We start from the raw sequence: 21,884 nt of genomic DNA on the forward strand, positions 1-21,884 counted from the left end.
TGTTCAGTGGTGGCTATAGATTTCCTCTAACAGACAAAAGCAATAGGTTATATGTTTGTGGTTTGGTTTGGTTTTCAGTAACTGCTGATCCTGTTATCGTTCCTTTCTAAAACTATTGCTTATGGAGAAAATATACATTACCTTTCCACTGTATTTCCTGTTTGGAATGGATTCGTATTGTATAGTCAAAGCATCAAAAATGAAAAAATGGATTTTTCTAGATATTTGACACATTTTCAGCCAGCCACTGTATATTTTTCAGCTTTTCTGCTTATGTTATAAATTTCTTCTTTTGAATTTTCTTGAAAATATGTTAAAGGAAATTAATTAGTTTCCTTGCTCTATTTACAGTTCATTCATAGAAGTGTGTGCAAAATTTTTTGGGTCATCAACTTACTAATTTTAATTATACAAATCAGATAGCTATGTTACAGTACTTAAATCAAGTCTACATAATTAAAATTACAGTAACTGGTTTATTAACCACACAAAATTGTAATAAACTATTTAAACTTCAGGATTAGTTTTAATTTTATCTTTATGGTAAAATTATTAGAAAGATATTCTGTTCACTACTATGTTAAAAAAGGTTTCCAAAAGTGGTGAAAAGCAGCTGCTGTAGAATTTGATCAGTAGTATGTCCAGGGCTTGAGACTATTAATTCTGCAACATCAGGCTTGAAGATTGGGAAATGTATAACTAAATGTAGGGTCTGCATTACAGATGTCTGCACCTCCTCTCGGCTGCCTCTGCAGTCACTGCGGATCTGGTTTGTGCAGTCAGGAATCTGGGACATGATTCATCTCGTTTTACAGGAGAAATCAAATTAATCAACCCAGAGAAGTGTCTGTTTCTTCTCCACTGACTATAAAAGGAGCCTGACTAGCTCAGTGGTGGATGTTGTTTCTGTAGGCATCTAAAATTAGGTGAGATAGATTCCACATGGAGTACGTGGTGCAAGGAACAGAATGTCTGTGATTAATGCCTAATTAGCGGTGGCTGTTTAAGCACATCTCGAGTAAGAAGGTTGGTATAGTGATAAGGGTGGAGGAATTACACTAGGATGAGAAAATTACGTGAAGTTGATCCGCATTTCAAATGTATCTTGCTTACATCTTTCAAATGTATCTTGATCCAAGTGTTGAAATGAGCCCTTTTATCTTCTACAAATTTGTTCCCAAGAGTTTGTTACAATACAGACTCTGAAATCTCTTTCCGAGTCGCTCTTCCCAATGAGAGTTTCCCCCATGCTGTATGGCCTATAACCTTTCTTTGGAGATAGGACTTCTCGTAGGTTCTTTCACTTTAGCAAGCAAGGCAGTTAGCTGTGTGTCTCTGTATCTGTGACTTATCGTCTGTATGTACCACTTGTGTAATCCTCATCTCATTGACAAAATTTACCAGCAATGATTGATTCTTTCAATAGTAATATGGAATAGCAAAATGACTTATGACCAGTCTGTTAAGACATAATGAGAAACGGTATTCTCCATTTATACTTAAATTTTGAAACTTGTTGATAAAGTGGTTTCGTATCCATTTAATTTATAGTAAAGATTTTTTTATTCTTCTAATTCATGTGTTATACCTAAATAAGATTTGCCTTTATCAGCTAAATTTGTAACTCCATAAAAATAGCATATTGCTTTGACATATGCTGGTGATTCTGAATTGTTTCCTTTAGGTTTTTAATTCTGAGTCCTGTAAAATATGGCTTCATTTTTTGTTTTTGGAATCAGCGATACCTGACTGGCCTATAATTACTCATGTCCTTCTGTTTTATCCTTCAATACAAGCACATCTTCAGTAATGAGCTCTCTAACCAAATTTTTAGATATACGTTATCTGAACGTGCTGGTCTAAGAAAGTCGAGCTTTAAGAACTTGTAGAAATCCTCAGCTGAAGTGAATCACTTTGTCCTTTTCTGCACAAGAGCTGAAAAATCTGCCAATTCCATTCAGTGAGGAATCAGTACCACCAATTGGTAAGATTCCTCCGTATTTCTCATGTTCCTTATTTATATGTAAAATATCAAGAAAATATGATTGTATCATGAATGTGTTTTTTTTTTTTATGTGATATTACAAATAAACCAACTATAAAATTCAATAGCCTTCCTTGTTTGTATTTTTTTTAAATTGCAAAAAAAAAATGAAGAGCTTGTACAACTTCTGCAATCCTAACCCATTTTGTTTAGTACAATGTTGAAGGGACCCTGTTGGGCAAAGCGAGGGTTTGCTCTGCCTTCTGTTCTTATATCTATGCAACCTTTTAAAAAACTTATTAACAGTTATCTAATATTTGTTGCTTTCCTTTTCCCAGATGCCCACATTGCCATTGAAATGCATGCTGTATTATCTAGAGCATGTCTCACTTTTGCTTTTTTCTGTCTCTTATCTTTCCTTCTGCATTTCAGTGTACACGATTCTGTCTAAGGTGCACTCTGATCGGAATGTATACCCTTCTGCTGGAGTTCTTTTTGTTCATGTTTTGGAGAGAGAATACTTTAAGGGGGAATTTCCTCCTTACCCGAAGCCTGGTATGGGATGCTACCCACATTTGCTTTAAACACGAAATTGTGAAAGTTTAATAATTGTTAAAAATGCCATTTATGTGATCACTGCTTCAGACATAGTATGTATATGAAAGAGCACTTTGAAAGCACATAATAAGCTTCAGACAAAATAGAAGATTAAATCAAATATGAGACTACATAATGATGTTTTCTTTAGTTTTAAACAAATATTCATTTGGATTCAGCTGCCTTCTTATATTTAGGAACAGTTTAATGTTAGTAAGCCGTTTGTTTTTAGAGAAAGAGCTGTGATTTCCTAAGGTTAAAGCTAAAGGATTGATCATTGACAGATTAGAATATGTATAAGCAACCTGGGAGTTGGAAGAGAGAGTATTCTGCCCCACATGCTTATCAACAATGAAAGGGAATATATATGTATATACAGGCAAGAAAAGGAATAAATATATAAACGTATCCTATTCATCTAAGCATAACTATGCTATTTTCCTATGAAAATGGGAAAAACCTATAATACGTATACAGATAATCAAAACCTGTTTAATTAATAAGCTTTTGAATTTATTTGAGAGTACTATTTTCAGAGCTCACATTAAAGAAAAAAGTAAGCTTCTGTTAGCATTGGTTAAATTTTGTCATGAATAAACCCAAATGTTTTAAAAATTTCCTCTCCCTGAAAAACTGATGTTTTTCCTGACGTGTAAACCTGAGTCTTCATTCATGTAACAGTGACTGGCAGAGTGAAGTTTGTCTCAGTCCCCAGTTTTCTCCTGGTTTTGCCACACAGATGGAAGGAACCTGGAAATTTGACTAATGATGGATTGTCTTTCAAGTCCTTACAACCCCATCCTGTGTTGACAATCACGTGATTCAAAGGCAGTATGAATTTGGTCTCACGTCCTGCTGAAATTTCTGTACCCATAGACGATTGCGATCATAGAAATTCACTGAAGGCGAGATGTTACCATGGTCCTTTTATTTTTGTCTGCTGTGCTGGATCATTAGCATGGCCTACCTTGATGAAGGGCAAACCAGAATGTGCCACAGGTGGCTTTCACAGTTTCCCCCAGAATAGTTTGTGATGCTGGGAATTTTTTTCAGAATGCAATAGGTTATATTACTGGGACGTCCCTAGGGAATCACAGAATGTTAGGGATTGCAAGGGACCTCGAAAGATCATCTAGTCCAATCCCCCTGCCGGAGCCGGAAAACCTAGATGAGGTTACACAGGAATGTCTCCAGGCGGGTTTTGAATGTCTCCAGAGTAGGAGACTCCAAAACCCCCCTGGGCAGCCTGTTCCAGTGTTCCATCACCCTCACTGAGAAGTTTCTTCTCATATTTAAGTGGAACCTCCTCTGTTCCACTTTGTATCCTTTGCCACTTGTCCTACCATTGGTTGTCACCAGGAAGAGCCTGGCTCCATCCTCCTGATGCTCATCCTTTACATATTTATGAGCATTAATGAGGTCACCCCTCAGTCTCCTCTTCTCCAAGCTAAAGAGCCCCAGCTCCCTCAGCCTTTTCTCGTAAGGGAGATGCTCCACTCCCTTAATCATCTTCGTGGCTCTTTGTGGAAGTTGTGTTACACCCTGGTGCTGGTTTGGGGTGGTTCTGATCCCTCTTACCCCCAGCCAGATGTGTAAGTGTGGACCTGAAAACTAGTTAGCCCTTGGCCACAGGTCTCTGGAGGAGATGTCAGCCCTTCTTTATTTGCTGGGCTCAGTTTCTGCCTTCTGTGCCAGCCTGCCTGTCATCTTCTCTTGTCACCTGTCCTACGATGGCTGCTATTGCCATTTTAGAGACCAGCTGGAGGAGTGCAGTGCAGCGGTGCCTGCGCAGGCTCAGAGGGATTTGCCCAAGTTCTGTGCCTCACCTGCAAGGTACTTATGCCTCACGGGTGAGTATCTGATAGTGTTGAGGCACACCTGAATTCACTTAGAAAAGCTAAAATAAACTGAAGTAAAATCCAGACATTTGTAAGAGTAGTGGTAAGAACCACGAGAACTGTTGTACTGGTTTGACTTGAAAGACTTCTAGAGATTGCATCTGGACCATTGCGTTTAGTAACTATCAGTGGACCAGGAATGTCTGGTCCTTTTTTGAATTAATTTGTTTCCTAAAGAAAAAACTACTGCCAGCTGTTGGTGCTGAAGACCTGTATGTCTGTCCTGATGCTAACAGAAGCTTTCAGGTATTGATGGTTACACTGCCACTGTACCCTCCCAGGTACATTTGGTCTCTGGAGCCATTATCAAAAACATGAATAAAATAAAGGTTTTGGGGAATTACAGGACTGAAACCTTTGTGCTTTTGTCAGTGAGGAGGTTAGATGCTTCAATTCGAGGTGGAATTAAGCTCTGAAAATCAGACCTACTGGTTAAGGAGCATGAACTGTACCAGTACATTCATCTCTGCAATTGGTTTACACTTTTCAGATATTAATTTCTTAATACTTACAAGTTCTAAGTAAGAGTTCACATATATCTGATATGGTAAAGGTTAGCAATTTTTGTTTTTGGAAAGGTTTTGCAAACATAACTGGAAGTCAGAACAAGACTTTCTAGTGGAAACATCAAAATCAAAGCATATAAATGTTTTCTTCTAACTATTCTAATACAGTGTTTCTTATTTAGGTGAAATAAGTAATGATCCTATAACATTTAATACCAATTTAATGGGTTACCCTGACAGACCGGGATGGCTACGCTATATACAAAGGACACCTTACAGTGATGGAGTGCTGTATGGCTCACCAACTGTAGAAAATGTGGGCAAACCAACCATCATTGAGGTATTTTCTTTCAAAAGTTCAAAAATATGTGTTTTGTTTTAGAGTATAAGATTCAGTATTGTCAACAAGTATTGCCTCTTATTTTTGAAAAGTTAATTACAATAATAATAAAAGTCTTATAAGACGGGAACTTGTGACATTAACATTTAGTCTTAGGTACCATTATATCCTCTTTTGAAAGAAAGCCAAGTTGTGTGACATTTTGTGTTTTAAGGTATAAGTAGTAAAAAGGAATAACCACTTAATATTCCTAGTTGCAATACCTTTTGATTCTTGCCCTTCATCTTTCTAAAAGGCATTTCATTTCAGTAAATCATGAATATATTAAAGTTTTATTCAAAATGCAGGGCAAAAAACCCTTTGTAAACTACTGTACTTGAAGAACAGATTAATTCTGAACTTTGTAATATTCAACGCTAAATATGCGTCAGACTTTTACCCACTGGAAAATATAGTGTTCAGTCAATAAACATGTTTTGGTTTTATTTTTTAATTTAAAGTGCCTTTTATCAAATGTTCACTGGTTCATTATTCATGTTTAGTGATAGACTTTAATTAACCCTTGCATTTATTTAATTCTGTTCTTGTAAGTTTAACAATGACAAACCCCACTACTTAATTTTGACAATTAGCTATGCAAATGTTTAGAAGCACAAGTTATTCATTGAGCAGTGATTGAGAGGTAAAAAGGACTGTGTATTCTGCCGTGTATGTCACAGACCGCAAACTGAATCGGACACCGTGTGCTCGTTTACAGTGTTAAGGAGAAATCTGCTCATTAGCTTGCTCCAGCCATTTTGCTGCTTCAGCAGCACATTTGTCTTAAATTCTTGATGAGTTTGTTGGTTTTTTTTTTCCTAAATTGCATTTGATATAATTTTTCTGCCTCAAGGATGACATCTCTAAATGTTAAGTTATACCATAGACAGTTTCTCCCATGCTTAGTTTTATATACATGATTCAGTTTTGATTTCAGCAGGACTCATCACATCTGTAAAATTAATCATGTGCAGAAGTATTTGCAGACTCTGCTTAGCTTTCTGTAGAGGAAACCATTATTTAAAATTGCCCTTTTTTAAATGGCACATGCTTTTAGATACTAGGATCTATATCAAGACTTCCATTCTAAGCATGACCCCAAGCCTGTATTAAACTAAATCTTGCCTAGCATACCATTTAATTCCTTGCAGTCCAACTCTCAGATGTGGCTTTTGAATTAATTCTATAGTATGTGAGGAGGTCAGATTGCATTTGATCCACTTCTCAGTGCCATCTGAGAGGAGCGGCTGCATATTCTATTAATTTTATAGTGGAATTATTACATTACGTAAGATGAAATTGTGTCAGGTAAGCTTTTCCCTCTACACTTAAACAAACCTGCAGAAGATATTCCATGGCAATTTTCCTTTGCATTTAAAGTCCTTAAAAGAAAATGCAACATCTGTTTCTTTTGTTTATTTAATAATTAACGTCACAATGCTTTGTAGCTGGTTGCTGAGAAGCAATGTATTTGTCACTATTGCCATTCTTCTGCCTCTCCTTCACCCCTGAAATGAATGAAATAAGTTTAAAATTACAAAGAAAGTTTATATTTTTCAGTTTGTTTCCTGAAATATTCTCAGCTTTCAAGAGGGAAAAAAAAAAAGTAGTGAAATTAATACATAATTATGCTGATATCCAGCTTCATTCTGTATTTCCTATGAATGAGCACTTACTTGTAGTACAACCTACTAGATTACAGTCACCTCTGAGGAGCAGCCATTGGTGAGCATTTCAGGCATCCTATACATTTAAACTACAAGATTGGTATCCTTAGGTAATTTGATTACGAAGGCATAAGTTTCCAAAAATAAGTCATCTTATTGTATCTGCCTACGAGTTTGCAGTTCCCCTACAGTTACAGATTCCAGTGGGGTTTTTTTTTCAGGTTACATGTGTTGGAGCAATGCTTGTGAATCTGTTCATGGAGTGTGACTTCAATGGGGCTACCGCTAAAACTAAACCCCAGCCCCAAAGATTAGAATTGCTGGTATCCCTACACTCCTTTAAATATCTCTGTCTTGGTTCGTTCCCTCGGAGTGATCAAGGAATGCAGATCTTCCAGTATTGATGGAGGGTGGTTTGAGTGGGCAGGGAAATGGAGAAGCTGGTGTTCGTGTGTGGTGGTTCCTAACTCAAAGACAGCAGAAAACAATATACATGTATGGCAGAACACTTTTATCTGGACCAAAATATATTATTTTCACACGTATCCCTTGGATAATTGTATTTGGCTATCGACTGGTCGAGAAAATTCTGGTATCCTGACCTGAAGGCAGTACTGCATCAAATAAATCGACCTTACCTTTCAAACTTTATATTAATGAATGAATGTTCATACTTTTCAAAATAAAGAGGCAAGACATTTAAAAGGTGAGAAGTATTTCTAAACTATCAGTTTCATTTTTTTTGATGTTTTATTTGCCTGATTTTCATATTTGCATTGTTGGTTTGCTATCATGTCTTTTCACTCCAGATCACTGCATACAACAGGCGTACCTTTGAGACAGCAAGGCATAATTTGATCATTAATATAATGTCAGCAGAAGGTATGTACAGAAAAGAGCTTCTTGTGTTTTTAACTGAATAAGCAAAATCATCTTATGGGCTCCTGTTCTTTTAAAATTAAAAAAAATATAGTAAAATAGTTGTCTGGTGTTCAAGCCAAATGTAGGGGCACAAAGAGGAGGCAAGAGAATTTTCCCTCGTTTGATTCAATTTGTTGTTTTTATCCAGATTGTTTGTATCAGGCAGGACTGTTGTTCCTCATTTGCAAAAAAAGTTCTGTTTCCCTTTTAGAAAAAATTAATTTGAATTTTTTCCTGTCTTTTCAAATGGACCTTAGGTGAAGGATTTTACTCTGTTTCTGCATGTTGTTCATTTTTCTTAGTTCTGCGTGTTCTTTATGCAGGGGACAATTGTATAGGTGGATTCCGAAAACAACAGATTATGGCATATACGGATGTTTGAGTCCTTAAAATTAGTTATTTTCATTATATTTATTTATGTATTTACAATCTGGAGTATGGCAGGTTGGAATCCATTGTCACTGCAGATCAGTTTTGACCCCCAAATTAGCATGAATTTAATTTTATCTGTTTAATGAAGATTTATCAGCTGAGACTCTTTTACTCTAGTCTGCTCCTTCATCTCCCAGTTGTTTTATAAATAGCCAGTGGTTTTCAGCTGAAGTATTAATAACAGCTAATGGTACTAACTATTTAATTAAACATAATCACATTAGGTTCAAAATTACCTAGTTCAAAGACAAGATTTTTGGAAAGGTGTATCAATCTTGAAGGGGTATTACGTTAACCATTACTTCAAATTCTTCATTATAGAGCCTTTATTTAAGGCAAAACTCTCCCTTTTTCATCACAAATAGATTTTCCTTTACCGTACCAAGCGGAGTTCTTCATAAGGAATATGAACGTAGAAGAAATGTTGGCCAGTGAAGTTCTTGGCGACTTTCTGGGAGCAGTGAAGAATGTGTGGCAGCCAGAACGCTTGAACGCTATCAACATTACTTCAGCCCTCGACCGGGGAGGGAGGGTTCCGCTTCCCATTAATGACATGAAGGAGGGGTAAGCACGTGTGTCACTCGGATGTTTTTGCTTTACTCGTTTCGTTACTGAAAAACTCAATATTTTTTCATGTTTTCTAGAAATTTGCAATTATTCTTTTATATATTGGAATTAGGTATGAAAAGTTTACTGATGTTCCAAGCCCCCGTTATACCATGGGTTTATTGTGCTAGATGCCATCTCAATGGGCAACAGTTTCTATATATTGATTTTAAAATCCAAGCAATACTAATAAACTCCATTAAATATAAAACAGTTGGTAGTAAATACGCTGATTTTGTAATTCCAGTCTTACTTCTGACTAGTCATTTAGCATGATTTTCAAGTACTTAATACTTCCCAATTCCAAAAACTCAAAATTTTGAAACAAGGTGTGATAGATCATAGGTTACAAAGACACTTGGATTTCCAAGAGTGTTTTGCATATAATGGTGTCATTTGTAGCTGTAATCTCATTTAGTGAAATTTAGTTAAGTGCTTCAGAAGCACTGTGGACTTTCATGTGAAAGTGATTGATAAGCTGAAGTATCTGGGGAATTTAGGTTATTGAGTGTAAACTGCACTCTTTCTTTCCATTTGTGATTCATAACCATAAATTCTGCTCTGAAATATGATACTTCACTTAGAAACTAATAAGGACTTAGTTTTTTCAAAATACCATTGTGGTAGTGCTTTTCCCTGACAACAATGAAGATGCCTAGTTATTTTTAGATATTTATTTTAGTGTTAAATAATATTGAAGAAAGGGCCGAGGGTTCAAAATCTGTGATGTGTGTATAAAATATTGCTGTTTCAGAGCCCTTTTGCGCATCTGGAGTTTCTGAGCACATCTAAAGAATGAAAGCGACTTCTATACTAATAGGAGTAATAGCAGAGCCACTTAATACAAGTGGCTACATATGTGGCCACATTTGAAACATTTATTTAGGTAGTACCTAATATACCAAATATAAACCAGGACCTAATTTCTGTTTCATGATCTATTGGTACATTATTACTTGTTGCAGCTGACTGTATTTTCCAGCAGCATTCTACATATTTAAATATGAAAATGAATAATGTGTTTAGCTCAGTTGCTCTTGTTTTATGTATTGTAATACTAAATGAAGTATCAAGTTTACATTCAGCTTTCAGTATTCTACAAATGTCGTTGGCAGTACACAGCTACAGTATGGAATCTTTTAGGAGAAGCTGGAGGCTTGGGCAGGTTCATATTAGTATTAGGTTTAGAAATAACTAGGCCTCATGAATTTCATTTGAAAACATGGGAGGAAACTCTTTAAAAATAATCTAGAAGAGTGACGTTTTACTTAAGATAAAATCATGCTATTTCAATGCGATTTTCAACAGTAGTACTGATTTACTTACATGAGGAACCTACTCTTGGAGCTCTTTGACTTCATAGACATTGACAGCTAATGGTAAGCAAACATTGACGTTATGCAGCAAACCAGAATACGTTATAATAAGTAGCTAGAAAAATAATTTGATTTCAGTCTGTTATTCCTATGCTTAGATAAAGCATACTGTCAAGAAAAATAATTGAAAAAAGTCTTTAAAGCACAGCTGAATGCTACCACGAACAATAATAATGTTTGGAGAGTACGTCACTGTCCCCTAGGGGTTTGTGAGAGGTTTCCTGACAGTCTGTCACCGGTCTCTTTCTGCAGTGTCTATGTTATGGTTGGAGCAGATGTTCCATTCTCTTCATGCTTACGAGAAGTGGAAAACCCACAAAATCAGCTGAGATGCAGTCAAGAAATGGAGCCTGTTATAACCTGTGATAAAAAATTTCGAACTCAATTCCATATTGACTGGTGTAAAATCTCTTTGGTAAGTTATTTTATTATTGCGTAAAAATGATGTTTGTAGGAGTACAATATTTTAGCGAGGCATGATTGAGGGAAGAGTTTTGCCAGCCTGGCCAGGGAGCTCTGCCAGACTCCACTTTGTCATGATGGATTGACATTGTTTTCTATCTAGAAGACACTCTTAAAATTGTTAAAGAATTTAGCTATGTAGAATAAACTCTAGTAAATGTGAGCACCAGTGAAACCACCATATTTGTTTTTACTTGCGATGATTTATATAAATGGCCAGAGAACTGTAGGATTTACAGAACTAAAAGTAATGAGAGAATTATTTAAGTAGGTGTAGTTCATTAATTCAGTGCGCTAATACTGCTAGTTACACTTGCTTTTTTAAAAAGTGTGTGTCTATATATATATATGTTTTCTCAAATATTGAATCTACAGCACTGACCAGTTAAATAGTATTTCTATTCTGTTAAAAACTTCTTTCTGAAAATTATCTAAAACACATTTCCTGTTAAAAATGAAAAATAAAAGAAAATAGTTTTCAGTAATGAAACAAAAATAAATTAGAACATTCTTCTCAGTCAAATACACGAAAAATTATAACTGAATGCTGGACTATTTACCATGGAAGGAGTATAATTCCCAAAGAGGCTTTTAAAGGTTATTTTTGTTCAGTTCTGGTAAGGAAAAACTAGAAATGATACAGTATTGGAAGAGAATGTTGCAGATAAATTTGAACAAAGATGGTGGAGGTACATAAAATAAACTTAGGTGGTTGTTGAGTGGCTTCAGAAATTACCCAAGAGGAAGCAGAAAAGGGAGATATGAAAAGCTTTGGTACAAGGTAAAAAATGTATTGAATATGAGAAAAGGTATTAATAGACAAAATAGATTAGATAACTTTCAACCCTTTCTTTCTATACACTATAAACTAGGAAATCTGTTAGAAAGCTGGAAAAAGAATTTTGAGAGTGTTTATTCTTTATTGGCTTTCTGTTGACAAATGGCAAAAGGTACATGTGTACACAGCAATACTTATCAGCACCTGAAAAACAGCAGAAGTCAGCCTTTGTCAAGAGCAAACTGTTTCAAGCCTTTGATTTCCTTCTGCAAGAAAGAAGTAAAACAGGTGCTGCAGCAGATGTCATTTATTCTTGATAAGGTTTTTTGATACTTTCTCATAGGCAAGCTCAGGAACATGGCCTAGGGGAAGCTAGGGCCTAGTGGAGAGCTGGTTGGATAGCAATAATCATAGCAGAATTATTAATAATTCCTTGCCATTCTTCATTAATAAGCTAGGTGATGGAATGTGCTTATTAAATTAAATTTGCAGTGCCCATGAAACTGTAAGTGTCTGCAGGCGCATTGAAGGTCAGGATACAATTCAGAGAGGTCTTGAGAAATTGGAGGGATGGCCTTAGAAAACAGGGTGAATTTCAAAGGGAGCAGCAGAGGAGCAGTGAACTAATGTGAGAATAATTAACAGTACCTGTGCTGAATGAAGAGCAGCTGGTGAGGAGCATTTCTCCAGACAAAAAAAACCAAACACCTGATAGCGGTTCATCACCTACTGGTGAAGCAGCATCGTGCTGTTCTGAGAAAAGCAGAGACCACCCTGGGATGTGTAACAGGAACGGGCTCTCAGAGAAGTGTTAATTTTCTGCAGCAGCCTAAGAGGCAACCTTCACAGCACTTGTTTGGGCAGCACACCACGATAACCGAACTTAAACAGTCTTAGGGGTGTTTGCTGTTGCCAGCAGTGTTGCTGCTGTGTGCTGTAGCCTGATGCATCGAAGGGAAAAGGGAGCACAGCTCCCCCCATTTAATCACAGAATGTTAGGGATTGGAAGGGACCTCAAAAGATCATCTAGTCCAATCCCCCCGCTGGAGCAGGAACACCCAGATGAGGTTACACAAGAATGTGTCCAGGCAGGTTTTGAATGTCTCCAGGGAAGGAGACTCCACAACCCCCCTGGGCAGCCTGTTCCAGTGTCTGTCACCCTCACTGAGAAGAAGTTTCTTCTCAAATTTAAATGGAGCCTCCTGTGTTCCGGTTTGTACCCATTGCCCCTTGTCCTATCACTAGTTGTCACCGAGAAGAGCCTGGCTCCATCCTCAAGACACTCACCCTTTATATATTTATAAACATTAATGAGGTTACCCCTCAGTCTCCTCTTCCCCAAGCTAAAGAGACCCAGCTCCCTCAGCCTTTCCTCATAAGGGAGATGCTCCACTCCCCTAATCATCTTTGTTGCTCTGCGCTGGGCCCTCTCCAGCAGTTCCCTGTGCTTCTGGAACTGAGGGGCCCAGAACTGGACACAATATTCCAGGTGTGGTCTCACCAGGGCACTCACAGTCTGTCCTTTACCGGGCAAGCGAGGGGCAGGAGCCCCCAAATCCAGGGGCTGGGAGGGAGCTGAGCTCCATTTCTCTAACCACAGCATAGACCAGGGAGTGGAAATAAAACCATCAACTCCTCTCCCTCCCACGTTTTATGAGGTGACGATGGTTGTTAGCACATGAATGAAAGTGACAATTTAAGTTTGTGTGTCCCAAGTTCTGAAAAGGGGGGCAACATAATACATACTTCCCGTTAACGCTGCTGATAGCTTGTGCATGGGCTTCTGCCAGTCACATCAATAAGTGCATAAGGATTTTTCGTGCTTTGCTTAGGGTTGTAGAGTCACCTAAGCAGCCACGTGCAGCTTGGTGTACCTGACATAAAAAAAGATACTGTGGAATTAATGAGTGGAGAATGCATAAATTGATTTTTATCAAACTATCTTGCACTTACATTTGATGCTCAACAAAACATTATTTCTAGCATGCCATGAAAACCTGTTGATCCATTGCGTAAGTTTTAATACACCATTTTATGACTTAAAATATAAATTATAAAGAAATGACCGTCAGTTGCAAGGTTTCTCAAGGAACAGTGTCAGGCAAGAGGTCAAGAATGTAGGCAAATATAATTTATTTTCATTAATGATCTGGAGAGGGTTTTTAAACTAACACTGATAAAATTTAAAAGTGCTAACTGGAGGTAACAGGAAAATGAAGGCAGAAAATTGAAAAGTCATGTGGGAAAGGCAGTCAGCTCAATGCAATATGAAAGTCAGTAGCAAAAAAAAGAGTTGAATTTGTGGTAACATTAGGTACGGACATTTAAAAACGATTCCTTGTAACCAGGAATGCAGCCTTGTGAGGGTTAGTTGCATTGGGAGGTAGAAGAAGCCTTGGAAGTCCGTCTCTGATCACCTAAACGCACATCTCGTGTCCAGGGCTTCCCGCATGGGGCCGGGGGAGGCACGAGAGCTCCGTCCCCAGCAGCTCCCTTCACGTCTCCTGCTGCTTCCAGCGCTGGGTGCAAAGCTCAATAGGGAGAAGGAGAAAGGAAATCCATAGGTACACCACTCTTCCTCTCTACCACCTCTGTACAAGAGAGGGCAGTATTGTTATTTAGGAAGACTAGTAAGAAATGGATTAATTAATCAAAAAGAAATCAGTGTCAAATAATTAGTTTGCAATAAAAGTGTTTACTGAATTTTTTGCTCACATACTATCTGTGTGAGATATCCCTAAAATTAATCTGTAAAAAACATAATATCTCTGGTAGGCACAAAATAAAGTAATAAAGCGGTAATGTGACAAAGTTATAAAGTCATAATATGTATCACATTGATCAGAAGCTTTCAACGAAATGTAAGGTTTTGTGAGTTAAAAAAAGGTATTGGATGCAATTGTGTAGAATTTGTCAAACGTGTAATAGGCATTCTTTTATATGTTGTGGCTGGTTAAATACTGCCTGGTTTTTACACACTGGTACTTTGTGATATAATTGTCTTTTTTTCTTTTCTTTTCTTTTTTTTTTTTTCCTGGGTATCAGGTTGACAATACAAAACAAGTTTCCACCTTTCAGGAAGTGATTCGTGGAGAGGGGATATTACCTGACGGTGGAGAATACAAGCCACCTTCTGATACACTGAAAAGCAGAGACTATTACTCGGATTTTCTAATTACACTGGCAGTGCCCTCGGCAATAGCACTGGTGCTTTTTCTAATACTTGCCTACATCATGTGCTGCCGACGGGAAGGAGTGTGAGTACTTCAACACACTAACAAGTAACTGTAGGTTTTGCTAAGGTTATAATGCATAGAAGACTGTTTGTTAGAATTCCATTCAGTTCATTAAAAAACATTTAAAACAGGCCAAAAGATAATCTGCTTGAAGTATTGAGCTATTTCTCATCTAAGCACATACAGTAATTTCCAAGAGAATGGATATAGGGCCTTTAATTGTTCTAGCTGAAAGGGTTAAAAATCTCAACGTATGCACAAAACTCCACAAAATCTTCACATACGCACAGCTCGACAAAATGCCCCAAACAAATAAAATGCTAATAAAGGATCATTGATCAGGAAAATATTAAGTAATTTCTAAAATGCTAACTTTTATAAAATAAATCTGGTTGAGGATATGAACTGAATTTATACATGTGATAAAAGAAAAATACATAAAAGGAAAGCAGCAATTAACGTAATTTCTGCCATTTCTTACACAAACTACAGTTTCATTTTGTCACAGAATTTATTTTAGCCAGAAGCTTGTTCTTTAACTTGCATTTTCATTTCTCTGTGTGTGTCTGTGTGTGTCTGTCATCAGTATCACGTCTCTATACGTGCGTTCATCGAGGCCTCGTCATAAACCCAGTTGCAAATGCTGCCAAGTTGCGTTTAGCATTAACCTTATCAGCATTTCAACATCATGTACTATTTTCATCATCAGATAGATTTAATGTTCCAACTATCAATGCTATTATTTAATTCATAAATTTTGTTTTGTTTTTAGGGAAAAGAGAAACATGCAAACACCAGAGTAAGTGTCTTCTTTCCTGTTATTTTTCTTTTACCATTTAACTTTCATTCTCAGTAGCTTGTCACGCTTCATACATGTGTGTCATAATCTTCCTTCATTCTCTCTATAATCCATAGTGTAATTCATAAATATGAAAGCTGCTTTTAAATCAGATTCTTGGCAGGGATAGAAGACTAGAATAAAAAGGGTTTGAAATTAACAGCTGTCAATTGAAAATAAAATAGTGCTGTTAGAATAAATATGTTAACATGTAATTTATACTCCTGGTTATTGGACTTCCCAGCCTCTGTCTTAAGGGCAGTGGACAGGAGAACAAATATCCTGGAAGGTATCCAGTGCCTGTACTATGGAGCGTTTTACAGTTAATCTACGAGGGTTTTTTTAATCTAACACAAGAATCAGGAGTTAATAAAAACTTTTAACTGCAGCAAATAAGTGGAAAATTAGACATAAATTGCACAGTCTTTGATCCTATGAAAAATACTTATGTAGACAGCAAAATCTAATGGAATAATTACTGCTTTAAAAATTAAATAAATGTAATTTTTATTAAATTAACTATGTAAAGTTTTACTGTAATTGCTGCACTACAGAGTCTGTAGCATGCATCAAAGTCCTTGCATTTTTAAGGAAAATAATAACTGTAAAAGTCTATCCATTTTGATAGAGCACTTAAAGCCTGTATTTACTGTTTTATTTCCTTTTGACGCAGCATCCAGCTGGTCCACCACAGCGCGATCCAGAAATCCACCAAAGAGCTTCGTGACATGTCTAAAAACAGAGAGATCGCGTGGCCCCTTTCAACGCTTCCCGTGTTTCACCCGGTGACTGGGGAGATCGTGCCGCCCCTTCACGCCGACAGCTACGATAACACCAGCATGCCGCTCATGCAGACCCAGCAGTACGTATTTACGGTTTATTTTCTTTTTTAATACTCACTACGTTGCACGATGCTTGTCATCTGAAATGTGTTTATTATGGAGGTGTCGGTAATGACTATAGTTCAGGATTGCTCTGACGTTCGCATTTCAAGCAGAAAGAAAGGCCTTTGTTACAAAATGAAGTGGCTGGGTTTCAGTCAGCACGCTTGGCAAGAAGCTTTGCATGGAGCAGCTACATTTCTGCATATTTTGGAGAAAAACTGCTTTTGACAGAGGAATCAATTAAAACTGTTCTATTTTAGACACCCTACATCTTAACTCATGGTATAAAGCTACCACCGGGCCGGTGGTGGTTTGATACTGGAAAACCCAGGCTTAGTAAGTAGTTAGTCATGTTCTGTCACATGTGGTTTATGTTTGAAATGGTAACGTTGAACAGAAGAGCATATTCCATTTCAGAGATAACAAATACAGACTTGCCAGTGAAAACGCTCAGAGCTCTCAGCTGTTTGCATTGTTGCCAGCCTCTCTCCAAGAGAGACATCAGAAAAATACTCATTTGTGTTTCTTGAAGTTCATTTACCAGTAACTTAATGAAACTATCGAGACAGACCCATCTAGTGCTTTGCACGTGTTCTCATTCAGGCAAGTCAGTGGTGCTGTAGGGAAATGACATTCCTGGGAAGGTTCGGCTGAGGAGCCCGTGGTTTTGCGATGCTCACAGAAGCGCCTGCTGGTGTTTTGTTGTTTCCCAGTGCCATGCGGTGACACTGGATCCAGTCGGGAGCTCAGCTGGCAGGTCCCCCTGGCCCCACTGATACCCACGCAGTGCCAGCACTAACCTGGCCCTAATTTACACATGCTTGCCCCGAATTCCCTTCATAATGTAGATATGGTAGAAGAGTGTTTTCTTCTCCCTGTCCCAAAGCTAAATTCTATATAAAGTAGAGCTGCGTAAATTAATCCTTGTACAACTGCTGTGAAGTGCTCTACCCTCTCTTTTATAGTTCCTTCTCTGTTTGGGATAGCATTTATTTATGACTGGGGTGCCAAAACCTGTACCAAAGGCTTTCTTGAGTTGTACATAGAGTGTTTATCTGCTCCACTTGTGTTCCAATCCCTAATTCCTTTCTCTAAAAACAACCTGATTATCTGGTAGCTGTAAAAGAGACACTTAAGCAGGACACATAAATGTAACTTTGCCTTGATAAGTCAACTGGTCCAATATGTAAAAACTAGCTGACCAGTCAATAATTAAGTTGCCAATACTGTCACCTTTTCTGTATTCATCACTTATGGAAACCAAACACCAGAAACCTGCGGTGACTTTTGTTATCTCTGGTGTTTCGCCAAGTCTGAGCCTTTGAACCTAGTTGACAAGTGAAATAATAGTAACTACCCTGTGACACTGATTTGCTTTATTTCATTGACTTGGCTGACCTTTTGACAATTGTATTTGCATAGTGAAAATGGATTATTGCCTCATAAGCAAAAAAAGAAGTTTAAATACGGAACTTTCATGAATAATGTACTTCAGACTTCATATGGAAGCATTAAATATATTAATTTTTTTTTTTTTGTAGGAACCTGCCACATCAGACTCAGATTCCGCAGCAGCAGAGTGCAGGTCAGTAGTGAGAAAATATTGCAACTATTAAGTGACCAGTGCAGAGGAATCACTAGTCAAAACACACACTGTCTATGGACAGTGGAAACCATTTTCAAATCTAGTGAAGTATTACAGCATTGTAATTCCAGATTTTTTTTTGATACATCAGTTGAAATTTTGGGATGGGATTGATGGAACAAGTAGGAGAAATGCTACATTAGGACTCAGCGTGAGACACTGGAATCTGGTACAGCTAAGTTAGAAACCTCCTTATAGAAATCATTTTCTATTACAACATGAAGCTACAGCCAGATTCCCACATGTGGTTACACTGTTCAGATTCTTTAGAACTTGATAGGAAATCAAAATTTCTAGTTCCTACCAATACTAGTTCAGCTCTGAAGAAGGAGCTGCTTATTGCTGTTACTAAACATGAGGAGTCGATATGGGGGAATGTGTGGTGAGGCGCACATCCGTGCTGCGGGTTTGCCGTGTCTTAGGCATCACTTTTACATCATTTTCAAAAATCCTAATGTAGTGACTGAGGTGGTGAATGATCCCATCAGAGTATTGACTGAGGCTGATTGTTCTCTTTAGTTAGTGTATCAGGTCTGAGAAAAAGCTACAGCCATAGCCATATGAGAGGGGAAAAGGATCATACAAGGAAAATGTAGAGGTCAAAGTGTACTTTTTGAATTTTCACAGAAGTGTTTAGGCAAAACTCTAGAGACAGATATGTATTGAACATAATACGGGAACTACAGCTCCAAGAGGAAGACTTGTTTTAACTTAGGAGTTACATAAGCCACTCTTTCTTTTCATTCAAAATCCTTCTTCTTCATTACTGCTTTCGGGGATTAAAGGAGAATTTCGTATGACAACATTTCAAAGATTTGAGGCAAGTATATAATAGATGCTTCTGCCCATGTGGGGTTTTTTTGTTATCTGGAAATTAAAACCATGTTTATAAAAAGGAACCTGACTGCAGTTCTGCTAGCTTTGCTGTTTGTGTGCTTGATTATACATACAGTGGAAACGGCAGATGACTCTGGCAGGCAAAGCCTCAACCCAAGGCCTCCAGCACTGGTTTGGGTTGACATCTAACATAGCTCTTCACACTCACTACTCTGGGCGTTTAGAAGGTACAATAAAAATCTCACACACTTCAGCTCTTCTGTTACCACTGTTCTGTTACAAGAATTCCTGACAGTCTGTCTTGCAGGAAAAAAGTTGCAAAATCCCCTGGTAGCACTGTAACTTGACAGCATGAGGAATTCTTAGAGAGGTGTGAAATCCAAACAAGCATGGGCTTGTCCCTCACAAGTTGCACTGAACTACTGCCGTAAAAATAGATCTTAAAGATCCTCCTGTGTCTCTGTTTTCTGTTGTACGTTATTTTTGTAGAATACACCCGTTCTTTCAGAGTCATTGCAGATGCTGCCTGTGACAAGCTCTCAGAAATCGGGGGGCAAATAAAATGTATTTGGGATAGACGATGTTTCCTCCTCTTTTAGTATACACTGGCGCCTTCCTTCCTTTGTAACTCAGATGTGCACTGCAAGCACTTCCATGACATGATGACACTGATGGATTATAAAAATTCTCGTCTATTTGCAGGTAAATGGTATTCCTGAGGAAAGAAAACTAACAGAAGCAATGAATTTGTAATCAGAGAAGGCAGCAAATTGTCTTATTTCCTTATTTGTTCTGACTGATGCATGAGCTTTTCTGGTGTATATTGTGTATGCCCACAGTATTAAGATGATTTCAGTGCCAGAGCGTACAATCACTTCCATATAACTAATGTACTGTATCCTTTTGTACTTTGGACATTTTTGACAATTTGTAAACACTGATATCTTTTTATATTTGTTACATTCAGAAAATAATCTTTCAAATATATGTATTAATAAATATCAAACTTTATTCTGTCTTGTGATCTCTCCTGAAAGTTTCAGCAGGGAAATTAAAACTTCAAAATAAACAGCAGGTTCAAAGGATTTTAGACTCTCTTCCCTGGGAGGGTATAATTGCCTGACATTGGCACACGAGAAGCAGTACAAGCATGAACACTTGTGCATTGGATGAGGCTCAGAAATAGTACTCTAGATTTATTAAGCATTAATTTTGTAGAGAACATAAAAATATCATGAGGAAAGTTATTTTTGGAACAAAACAAAACAAAAAACCAACAAAACCCTAAGATGACTCCTGTTGAAAATTGGCTTTCTCTTCCTTTACCAGATATTTTTTCCTGTATTTGACAACTTGCAAGCAATAAACCATTTAAAATCTGTCCATTCATTAATCTGGTTCTGTTAGAAGAAGCTGTTACAAACTACTGTAGGCAGAAATGAATATCTGCAAAGAAGGGTAAATTTTGTTACGGTATCCATATGGTATCTTTTTTTTTTTTGGTGATATTCCTGATGTCCCAAGGCGTGGTGCTGTGTTTGGGTTTTGGGTTGTTTTTTTGTTGGTTTTGGAGCAAAAAGAGTTGTGGGAGAGCGAGCTGTCCAATAAACCAAGGGTTATTTTGTTAGAGTCTTAAAAAGGAGCTGATTAAATACATATTGTTTTGGGAGGTGGTTACTTTGAGAGGCATTTGTCTGTGCAGCTTAAAGCTTAATAACATGAACTTTGTTAAAAGGATCTGAACTGAGGTTTCCTTGTTTCAATAGGTAGTGATAAATTATCTTCCAACACCTTTGTGTGTATTTCAAATGAATTTTTCTGATACTTATTTAAATCCTCCAATAGCAGCACAACACAGGGCTTCAGGGTCTCCAGCTCTTAACAGCTCCCACCAACAGTTCTTTGGGTTTTACCTCAAAGCATCGTGCTGTTCTAAGCTGACACTTATGTTTTGCCTTTTTTCTGTAATATTTTCTCTTTCAGAAGCTGTATGTTGATCAGGACATTGCACTGTAAACAGAAAGCTGCGTCTGCTTTGAAATTACTAAATGCCGGCTCCATTTCCTTAGCTGAGGTTTCTGAGGTCTCTGCTAAGAGAAGTTCTGAGTAATTTAGAAATTTAAGACTGAGGCTAAAAAGAAACTTTAAAATAAATAAGGTTTTTAGTGTTTGTGAGAAGACCCAAATAGTCACTGGCTTTTTTTTCCTCCCTTATTACAATTCTGACAATTTTCCTTCAAAACAAACTTGTTTTTATATTTATTTTTAAGCAAACAATGATGTGTTTAGAGGCTTGGATCTGAATGCAACACCTCAGCAGATGATAGTTAAAAGAAGTCCTGAGCTGCTTTTTAGATGCATTTTGTGCAACAATATGGCAAGTATTGCAGCAAAGTATATAATCAGTGCTCAGTACATTGTACTTGTATATTGCTGAGCCTTAAACGTCAGAGTTTGCAAGGCTGCCCCGAGTGCTGAGCACAGCCCGGATTATGTTACCAAATGCATCCAGCCATAGCAGCAGTGCCAGTGGTTGTGGTACTGCCAGAGCAGCTCAGGCTCCAGTCGTGGAAGTTGAAAAACTAAGTTTCTGAAAGAGTTGGAATAAAGAGCCATCCCTACTCACTACCCACCTCATCCAGAGGTACCAGGAAAGGGGTTTCTTCAGCCACGCAGCCCTCAGAGAGCCCTCCTTTCTCCCAGCAGCTTGGGTAGTTACCGGTGAAAAGTGAATTAGGAAACTGCACACTGAGATTTATAGTAAAGAAAAGATTCACATCTTTTATCCAAGCAGTGAAAAATTTAAGTACAATCAGCATTTGGTTTCTACTGGTTTGT

General features: G+C 37.6%; 1 protein-coding gene across 2 annotated transcripts in view; it reads left to right on the forward strand.

The window, feature by feature from the left end:
- Positions 1-19,799, forward strand: part of SGCE (sarcoglycan epsilon) — a gene marked incomplete at both ends in the record, with an annotated part of 31,074 nt that extends 11,275 nt beyond the window's left edge. The window contains 11 exons of one of the 2 annotated variants that reach the window (XM_080339019.1): positions 2,417-2,539; positions 5,168-5,325; positions 7,841-7,913; positions 8,750-8,948; positions 10,619-10,781; positions 14,652-14,863; positions 15,615-15,641; positions 16,354-16,542; positions 18,106-18,149; positions 18,995-19,029; positions 19,749-19,799. In XM_080339019.1, coding sequence (XP_080195145.1) covers positions 2,417-2,539; positions 5,168-5,325; positions 7,841-7,913; positions 8,750-8,948; positions 10,619-10,781; positions 14,652-14,863; positions 15,615-15,641; positions 16,354-16,542; positions 18,106-18,149; positions 18,995-19,029; positions 19,749-19,799 — 1,274 coding nt within the window. Of the gene's footprint in view, positions 1-2,416; positions 2,540-5,167; positions 5,326-7,840; positions 7,914-8,749; positions 8,949-10,618; positions 10,782-14,651; positions 14,864-15,614; positions 15,642-16,353; positions 16,543-18,105; positions 18,150-18,994; positions 19,030-19,748 lie in introns of those variants that run through there. The other variant, XM_080339020.1, reaches the window with a different exon arrangement.
- Between the last annotated feature and the right edge of the window lie 2,085 nt (positions 19,800-21,884).

This window comes from Nesoenas mayeri (genome assembly GCF_963082525.1).
Source record: "Nesoenas mayeri genome assembly, chromosome: 2".
In the NCBI taxonomy this organism is placed as follows: Eukaryota; Metazoa; Chordata; class Aves; order Columbiformes; family Columbidae; genus Nesoenas; species Nesoenas mayeri.